The sequence below is a fragment of the Narcine bancroftii genome, unplaced genomic scaffold (assembly GCF_036971445.1).
Source record: "Narcine bancroftii isolate sNarBan1 unplaced genomic scaffold, sNarBan1.hap1 Scaffold_242, whole genome shotgun sequence".
In the NCBI taxonomy this organism is placed as follows: Eukaryota; Metazoa; Chordata; class Chondrichthyes; order Torpediniformes; family Narcinidae; genus Narcine; species Narcine bancroftii.
Genome location: NW_027211977.1, coordinates 353,166 through 362,324, shown reverse-complemented (window position 1 = coordinate 362,324; position 9,159 = coordinate 353,166). Strand labels below are relative to the sequence as shown.

The 9,159-nt window shown below is 55.6% G+C and overlaps 3 protein-coding genes across 3 annotated transcripts in view; all 3 read right to left on the bottom strand.

Annotated features, from left to right (window-relative positions):
• Positions 1 to 3: 3 nt before the first annotated feature.
• Positions 4 to 3,542, bottom strand: LOC138750723 (IgGFc-binding protein-like; the record flags this gene model as incomplete). Its single annotated transcript, XM_069912834.1, has 3 exons — positions 4 to 243; positions 2,264 to 2,862; positions 3,233 to 3,542. Coding segments are annotated over 3 exons (1,149 nt in total), but the record flags the coding sequence as incomplete, so codon positions are not given.
• Positions 3,543 to 3,544: 2 nt separating this feature from the next.
• Positions 3,545 to 5,724, bottom strand: LOC138750722 (zonadhesin-like; the record flags this gene model as incomplete). The annotated part of the gene is given in 5 exon segments (XM_069912833.1): positions 3,545 to 3,760; positions 4,208 to 4,543; positions 4,545 to 4,808; positions 5,181 to 5,265; positions 5,642 to 5,724. Coding segments are annotated over 5 exon segments (984 nt in total), but the record flags the coding sequence as incomplete, so codon positions are not given.
• Positions 4,721 to 9,159, bottom strand: part of LOC138750731 (IgGFc-binding protein-like) — a 26,838-nt gene continuing 22,399 nt past the window's right edge. Inside the window, exons 5-6 of the mRNA XM_069912849.1 lie at positions 5,670 to 6,241; positions 4,721 to 4,808 (exon numbers count right to left, since the gene is read on the bottom strand). Of these exons, the coding sequence (XP_069768950.1) occupies positions 5,825 to 6,241 (417 nt within the window). The 3' untranslated portion in view covers positions 4,721 to 4,808; positions 5,670 to 5,824. The remainder of the gene's footprint in view (positions 4,809 to 5,669; positions 6,242 to 9,159) is intronic.

Sequence of the window (9,159 nt, the reverse complement as noted above, 5' to 3'; positions counted from 1 at the left end):
TTCCATGGTCACCGAACCGCCCGGCGTCATGAAGTCGTCATCTGTCTGGCCGTTGAAGTCGCCACACAGGCCCTGCATCCTGCCCCGGTAGGAGCCGGGGACCGTGACCACTAACCGGTATACCAGGTCATAGGTGACCTTCAGGCCAAAGTCCGTCTGGATCACCGCCTCGCGCCCGTGCTGGAATGCCCGCAGCCAACCTTCATCCAGAGTCAGGGGCAGGTTGGTGAGTACCCCATTCAGCTGCAAAGGTGGGGAAGCTCCGTTTAGCATTAACAGCCAGCGGGACACTGTTACAGCATTAGTGTCTCAGGTTCGACCCCAGCACTGAGTTTGCATGTGGGTTTTCTCCTACCCTCCAAAATCGCTGCGACAGAATAGGGATCAGGAAAGGTGTGACCACACTCGTGAGGTCATATTATAGAACCCACCCCCTCCCCCAATAGTCAGCGAGAATTGGAGGAGCAAATCAGCAGAGAGCTGTTGTAATTTTAAACCTTCCACATATTGACTGGGACTCCCACACTAAAAGGGCTGGACAGCTTGTAGATGGTCAAATGGGTTCGGGAAAGTTTTCTAAATCAAGATATGGAGGTACCAGCTAGAGGGAGAGTGCGAAACTGGATCTCCTATTCGAGAACGAAACAGGACGGGTTGCAGAAGTATGTGTCGGAGAACGTTTTGGGTCCAGTGATCATGTTAATACAAGTTAATTATGGAGAAGGATAGGCCTCGGGTTGAGATCCTAAATTGGAGGAAGGTCAATTTTAAGGAAGCGAGAAAGGATCGAGATGGTTCTCAACCTTTCTCTTCCCACTTTAAGTCATCCCGAGGCTATCGGGATTGCCTAAGGGTGGGATGTGAGTGGGAGGGGAAGATTGAGAATCGCTTCTCTTGACCCGATTGTGACTGAAGTCTTTTGCTTGAGAAAAATGGTCATTTGCTTTGGAGTTCGGAACCCGTGTACACAACAAGTCAATTCGGGATGATTAAAACATTGGCTTTTGAACCTTTCTCTTTCCACCCACATTCCACCTTAAGCAACCCCTGACTAATCACAGAGCACCGACGGGCAAAGGATGACTGAACGTGGGATGTGAGTGGGAAGAGGAAGGTTGAGATCCACTGGTCTAGAATGTGTGTTCTGGGATAAGTTGTATTTGGGCCAGGACGTGTGGAGGACCTTCAAGGTGAAATGTTGCACAGAGTTTCTACGTTCCTGTCGGGATTAAAGGTGAGGTTTGCAGGCACAGGGAACCTTGGCTTTCGAAGGAGATTGGAGATCTGGTTCGGGAGAAGAGAGAGGTGGATAACAGGTACATGCAACACGGAGCAAATGAGGTACTTGAAGTGTCTTAAAAAAATGCAAGAAAAAGCTCAAGACAGAAATCAGGAAGGTTAAAAGTTTGCTTCGGCAGACAATGCGAAGGAAAATCCCATGGGTTTCTACAGGTGTATTAAGAGCAAAAGGACAGTCAGGGACAAAACTGGTCCCATTGAAGATCAGTGGTCGGCTTTGTGTGGAACCAAAGAGAAGGGAGATTTTAAATGGTTTTTTGTTCATCAGTTTTCACTCAGCAAATGGGCACAGAGTCGAGAGAAGTGAAGAAAACGAGCAGTGAGGTCATGGAACCGACACAGATAAAAGAGGAGGAAGTGATCGCTGTCTTAAAGCAAATAAGGGTGGATAAATCTTCAGGGCCTGATGAGATAGTCCCCTGGAACTTGAGGGAGGCCTGTGTAGAAATTACAGGGGCTCGGGCAGAAATATTTAAAATGTCCTTAGCCACGGGTGAGGTGCCAGAGGATTGGAGGGGAGCTCACAGTCTTTAAAAAAGGTTTCAAAAGTAACCCTGGAAATTACAGGCCTGTGAACCTGACATCAGTGGTAGGTAAATTATTGGAAGGTGTTCTAAGAGATCAGATGTACAATTATTTGGATAGCCAGGGACTGATTCGGGATAGTCCACATGACTTTGTGCACAATGGGTCGTGTTTTACCAACCTTAGAGTTTTTCGAGGAGGTTACCAGGAACATTGATGAGGGAAAGGCTGTGGATGTTGTCTACGTGGATGTTAGTAAGGCCTCTGACAAGGTTTCACGTGGGAGGTGACAGGAAGGTTCAGACACTTGGGATTTATGGTGAAGTAGTGAACTGGATTCGGGGGAGGGGGGACGGGGCGGGGCGACGGGGCGAGGCGGGGGGGACAGGGATGGTGGCGAGGGGATGGGGGTTTCACTCGCCAGACACAGGCCCCTCACCTTGACCTTCCAAGGCAACCCTTGCTCCAAGCGCAGCCTCACTTGGCCCACCACCACCTCCACGGCCCGGGTCACTGACACCCTGCCCTGGGCACCATATGGCTGGTTGACCACATGCACGGCAAAGGCAGGCAGGGTGCTCTCATTTTGGGGCGTGCGGGCCAGCACATAGGCGCAGGTCCCCTGGAAGTCGAAGCGCCGGCCATCAAAAGATCTGTAGTGGGGGTCTCCGGCTGCCTGGCAGCTTGCCTGCCCCTCTGGCTGGCAGCCCAGCACGTTGTCCACCATCCTGCATGCCTCGTGCAGTCCGCAGCCACCTTCACCACATGCTACCGTCCCGCCAGCAAGGCACACACACCGGTCCTCGCACCGGGTCCCCCGGTAGAAGTGCTGGCCTGTCCGATAGTAGCGGCCCGTGTGCAGGCAGCCGCAGTCCACCAGGGCCACGCAGCGCTGCCCACTCAGCGCATAGCCCTCGTCACACTGGCAGCCCTCTGCGCATGGCAGCTCACATTCGTCAGGGTCCAGCGCCTCCCCGCAGGTAGGCCGACAACCCGGGCCGCATGCCTCATAGTGGCTGTGGGGGGGACAGGGAAGGGCTGTGGGGGGGGGGAGAGAGAGAGAGGGGGGGGATAGTCAGGCTGCTGTGTAGGTACTGCATCTCCCTCCCCACCACGCAGCCACCTAAACCTGCACACTTCCTTCCCAACCCCTCCGATTCAGCTTCGCCACCTCCTTCCCCAAACATACTGCCTTCTCTCTCCCACCCCACCCCCTCGACACCTCCCCACCACTCCCTTATCCCTACACCCACCCTCCCCCACCCTCCTCACACCCCCATCCCTTCCCCCACCTCATGCCTTTTCCCCACCACAAAACCCCCACCCATTCCCCCACACTCCCTACCCCCACTCTCCTCATCTCTCCCCTTCCCCCACACACACCCTCCTCACCCCCACCCCCACTCACGGCAGAGGTCAGCACTGCGCCATGGCAGCACGGTGAGCCCAGCATCCTGGCAAGCCTGGGCGTAGCTCTCCACGGCCTGGCACACAGCGGTGGCGTGTCCATGGTAACGGCACGCGTCGAACAGGCAGTCGCGGTGGTGGGCGTCAGGCGGCAGGTTGGGGAGGCAGAGGCGGAACGGGCCGTCCTCCTGCACAAGGATGCCGCAGGCTGAGGTGCCGGGGAGGGGCAGCTGTGCCTGGGGGCCGCATATCTCCTCACTGCCGTCATCTTGACTGTCCGTGCAGCCGGGCGTAGTTGCCACCTGCTCAGACTGTCCTCATCCTCACGCTGGCCATCCAAGTTGCCGCACAGGCCGCACACGGCGCCAGCGTAGGCAGTGGACACGCGCACCGTTACACGGCTGCGCCGTCGTACGTCACACGCAGGCCCTCGCCCACCCACAGCGCCGCACCGCCTCCCGCCATCGGCCGGACCCGAAACGCACCCCCTGCTGACCGGTACGGGCAGGTTGGTCAGCTCACCATCCACCTGGAGGAGGGGAAGGGGGAATGGGTCGAGGGAGGGAGGGAGAAGGGAGTAAAGAGAGGTGTGAGCTTCAGCCTCAATGAACCACCTCAGTTCACCCACCCATCACTTGGGATATGGAGACCGGCAACTGTGCACGGTGCTCCTGACGCGGGGTACGGAGACCGGGGAACTATGCACGGTGCTCCCGGTGCGGGGTACGGAGACCGGGGAACTGTGCACGGTGCTCCCTGTGCGGGGTACGGAGACCGGGAACTGTGCACGGTGCTCCCCGGTGCGGGATACGGAGACCGGCAAACTGTGCACGGTGCTCCCGGTGCGGGGTACGGAGACCGGCAACTGTGCACGGTGCTCCTGGTGCGGGGTAAGGAGACCAGGAACCGCGCGTACCCCGTGACACGGAGCCCAAGTTCACCCCCGCCCCCAGCCCATCACGGAGCCCACACCTACCGTCACTCTGCCTGCATGCACTCTGCTCATGGAGATGGTCTGTCCGTGCACGGTGACCCACACCTGCCTGGTGTAGGAGACGCGCCGATTGCCACGGTTCTCGTTCTGCACTCGCACGTCGTAGGGCACCAGCCCCGTGCCGTTGGCACACAGCCGGGACAGCGTGTAGATGCAGGTCCCCTGGAAGTTGTAGTTGACCCCGTCGAAGGTGTGGTAGTGAGGGTCCCCGGAGGCAGAGCACGTGGCGTAGGCAGTGGGCTGGCAGCCTCGCACACCACGCCGGACGGCGCACCTCTCCTTGTTACCGCACTTGCTCTTGGAGCACTGAAACCTTCCTGGACAGCGGGTGGCACTGGCACCATGTCCGGCACTCCGCGTCCTTCCAGAACGTTTCGCCGGGCTCATAGTAGCGGCCTTCATGTAGGCAGCCGCAGCGCGAGGCCGGGACGCATTGGCCGGAGTTCCGCACATAGCCTGGGTCACAGGCACAGGTCTCCACGCAGTCCCGGCGGCAGGGAGCATTCCCCAAGGGGTCCGCGCAGCTGCGGGGGCAGGCGTTCCCGCATGCCTCGTAGTGGCTGTTCTCACGGGCAAGTGAGGGCTACGGGGATGGAGGGAGAAATGAGTGAGGGGGGAGTGGGTGTCTGGGTGGAGGGGGGGGGTGAAGGGGTCCTGTTCCCTCCCCTCACCCCTCCCAATCCAACATCCCCTCCTCCCAGGTCTGCCAGTCACCCCCACCTGCCTCATGAGGAACAGTGAAGGGACAGAGGGAGGAGCGGGGAGAGACGTGGGGGGATGCAGGAGGGGAGAGGGTTGGAGGGGGGACAGGATGGAGGAGGGGGGGACAGTGGGGAATGCAAGAGGGGAGAGAGATTGGTGAACAGGAGGGGGTGAGGACAGTGGGGGATGCAGGAGGGGAGAAATATGGAGGAGGGCAGGAAGAGGGGGTAGAGGGAAGAGGAAAGGGGAGAACAGGAGAGGGAGGGAAGGTGGGGGATGCAGGAGGGGAGAGGGATGGAGGGAAGAGGAGGGTTGATGGGGGGCTGCAGGAGTGGGGGCTGCAGGAGGGGGAGGGAGAGGGAAGAGGGGGAACAGGAGAGGGAGGGAGGAGGGTAGAGGAAGGAGGGGGGTGGGACGGTGGAGGATGCAGGGGTGATGGAAGAGGGGATAGGGGGAACAGGAGGGTAGAGGGCTGCAGGGGGGAGGGAAAAGAGGGGGTCTCCAAACGTCTGTCTCCCTGCCTCTGCCATTCCCACCACCCTGCTGCTCTCCCATCTCCCCCCCACCATTTCCCTCCCCTCCTGCCACTCTCCTGTCTCCCCCATCGCCCCGTCTCCCTACCAACCGCCCCCTCCCAATCCAAACCCACTCTCCCTCTGATAACCTTCACCTCCCGCCCAGCCCGTCCATCACAATGCCACCCCCTTCTCCCACTTCCACCAGGCATCACCCAGGGACTCACGGCAATTGGCGGTGGTTCTCCAGCCGATCACGCGGACCCCAGCAGCATGGCACATCTCAGCGTAGGCCTTCAGTGCCTGGCACAGGAGGTCGTGGACACCTCCAGACAGGCACACGTCGAAGACGCAGCCATCCAGGTAGGGCTTGGGGTTCACCTTAGCATGGCAAGTCCCGAAATGGGCCTTGCTTCAGGGTGATCAGACCACAGGACTGCGGCCCCTCGTACCTCTTCCGCAGCTGGGCTCTGCAGAGGGCGCACCCGCCTTCACAGTCGTCTCGACACTTGGTGTCTCTGTCCGGCACCTTCCAGCTCTTGCCGAAATCTGAGGGGCCGCTTGCCACCGTTCCCTTGGGCGTCCTGAAGTCATCGGAGCGATCCCCATTGTAATTGCCGCACAAGCCACACACGTTCCCAGAATGCAGGCTGCTGACCTCGACCACCAGGTGGTGATTCCAGTCATAGGAAACCCGCAGGTAAAAGTCAGTCTCGATGGTGACTGACACCCCACTTTCATACAGGGTCACCTGCCCATCATTGAGGCTGACGGGCAGGTGGGTCTTTATCCCATTGACCTGCAACAGGAGAACATTGCCCAGTGAAATTACACTCCCACTAATGTTTTCCGCCCTTGTCCCAAAATATCCCACCTGCCCGTGACCCACCAAATCCATCCCATCCACCGATCCATCCCAATGTCCCACCCACAATGGCCCCACCTGGCCCATGACTTCCTAAACCTGTCCCATCCACCGATCCATCCTAATGTCCACCCCCACTGGTCCACCTGCCCCACGTCCCTCCAAACCCGTCCTATCCACGGATCTGTCCCAATGCCTCCTAAGCGTTACAATGATTCCAGCCTCAACCCCTCCTCCAGCAGCCCGTTCCATCCACCCACTGCCATCTCTTCCCCCACCGACCCCAACCCGTTGTCCTCTGGTTACTGATTCCCCTCCTCTGCCCCAAAGAACAGAGCCCACTGCCTGCTCAAACATCCCTTGCCCAATTCCGGCTACCTCCTCGCCAATCTTCTTGCTGCCCTTTCCTGCAGCAAAGTTACCAGATCAGAACCAAATCCTCAAAACAGAGCCTCACCACCATGTTTGAGGATTTCAAAAATACCAACTCATTTTTACGCTCGACACCAATGAAGGACAACGTGACAAAAACCTTATTGTCCACCTGTGACACCACATTCAAAGGAGAGATGTACTCCCGGATCCCTCCGCTCCGCCACACTACCCCACATCCTCCACTCCACCACACTCCCTCTCATCTTTCCGCTCCATAACACTCCACCTCATCCTTCCGCTCCACCACACTCCCCAGAAGCTGTGCTGTTAAAGGGTTTCTACGTCCTCCTTGGGTATGGGAGGGTTTCCTCCAAACATTGAGTGGTACTTCTCACACGCAGTGGATGCTGCCTGACCCCCCCCCCCCCCCACCCCAACAAGTTCTCATCGCTGAGGGTGTGGCATGGTGGCGACACATTAACAATGACAGCACAGAAACAGGCCAAACAGGCCCAACACTTTTTCCCACCTCACCCCACTGACCTACACTCAACCCGTATCCTTTCCCATCCATGTACATATCCAACTTCTCCTTAAATGCTCATAATGAGCCTGCCTCCGCCACTTTGTCCGGAAGCTCGTTCCACACACCCCTTCCCCCCCCCCACCATATCTCCTCGAAACTTTTGCCCATAACTTAACTCACATCCTGTCATTTATATCTCCCCCTTTCTGAAAGGAAATAGCCTCTCCATGTCCAACTTGAGGACCTACGGCTGTGGGAGAGTGAGGAGTTGATAGATTCAACTTTCAGGGACATAGTTACCCCAAGACCAGATGTGTCAGGTAAGTGGGTAATTGTCAGGGGAGGGAAGAAAAATACCAGGAAAATGGAGAGCACACCTGTGAATATCCCTCTCAGTAACAGGTATATTTTGTTGGATGCTGTTGAGGGAGATGACCTGTCAGAAGCTGGCAGCAGTGACCAGGTCGCTGGCACTGAGCCTGGCATGGTGGACCAAAAGGTAAAGAGGAATGCAGTGGTCATTGGGGACTCCATTGTCAGAAATACAGACAGGAGATTCTGTGAGCCAGATAGGTATGCCCGCATGGTGTGCTGCCTCCCTGGTGCAAGGGTGCGGGATATCTCAAATCGGGTCCAGGGTATTCTAAAAGGGGAAGGCGAACAGCCTGATGTCTTGGTACATGTGGGTACCAATGACATAGATAAAAAGGAGGAAGTACTGAAAAAGGATTACAGAGAGCTAGGACAGAAACTAAGAAATAGGACAGCCAGGGTGGTGATCTCTGGTTTGCGACCTGTGCCAAGTGCAACTGAGGACAAAAATGGAAGGTTAAGAAAAATGAATGTGTGGCTGAGGGGCTGGTGTAAAGGACAGGGTTTTGGCTTCTTGGATCATTGGGATCTCTTTTGGGGAAGGCATGACCTCGACAAGAAGGATGGGTTACACCTAAACCCAAAAGGGGTCAATATATTGGCAGCTAGGTTTGGTACAGCCGTCGGGTGCGGTTTAAACTAATTTGGCAGGGGGGTGGCAACCTGTATGATAGGGCAAAGGACAGAAAAGATAAAACAGGAAAAGTTAGGTTAGGCAGCGAAAGTAAAAAATCAGAAAGAGCAAGGAGGGTGAAAAAAGCAAATCTGAAGGCTTTATATCTATACAAGAAGCATTCGGAACAAGGTAGATGAATTAGCTGTGGAAATTGAGATAAACAAATATGATTTGATTGGGATTACAGAAACATGGCTGCAGGGTGGGCAAGCCTGGGAACTTAACATCCTGGGGTATACGATATTTAGGAGGGATCGGCAAGAAAGCAAAGGGGGTGGGGTAGTATTGATGGTGAGAGAAGGGACCGACACGATTGACAGAAAGGATATCAACTTGGAAGATGCGGAATCTATATGGGTAGAACTGAGGAATAGCAAGGGGCGGAAAACATTAGTGGGAGTGTATATAGGCCTCCAAATAGTAGTGTAGAGGTGAGGGAAGGCATTAAAAGAGAAATTAGAAAAGCGTGCAATAAGGGAACAGCTGTCATTATGGGAGGTTTTAATTTGCATATAGATTGGACTAGCCAAAATAGTAAAAATATTGAGGAGGAGGAATTCCTTGAATGTTTACGGGACGGTTATCTAGACCAATATGTCGAGGAACCAACTCGGGAGCAGGCCATTTTAGATTGGGTATTATGCAATGATAAGGGGCTAATCAACAATCTTGTTGTACGAGGCCCTTTGGGTAGGAGCGATCACAATATGATCGAATTCTCACTCGACATGGAGAGTGATGAAATTAAAACCGAGACTAAGGTCCTGAATTTAAATAAAGGGAATTATGATGGTATGAGATGGGAGTTGAGTAAGATTGATTGGGTGGTGTTTATGGGGGAGTTGACTGTGGATAGACAATGGAAAACATTCACAGATCTAATGGAGAAATTGCAAAAATCGT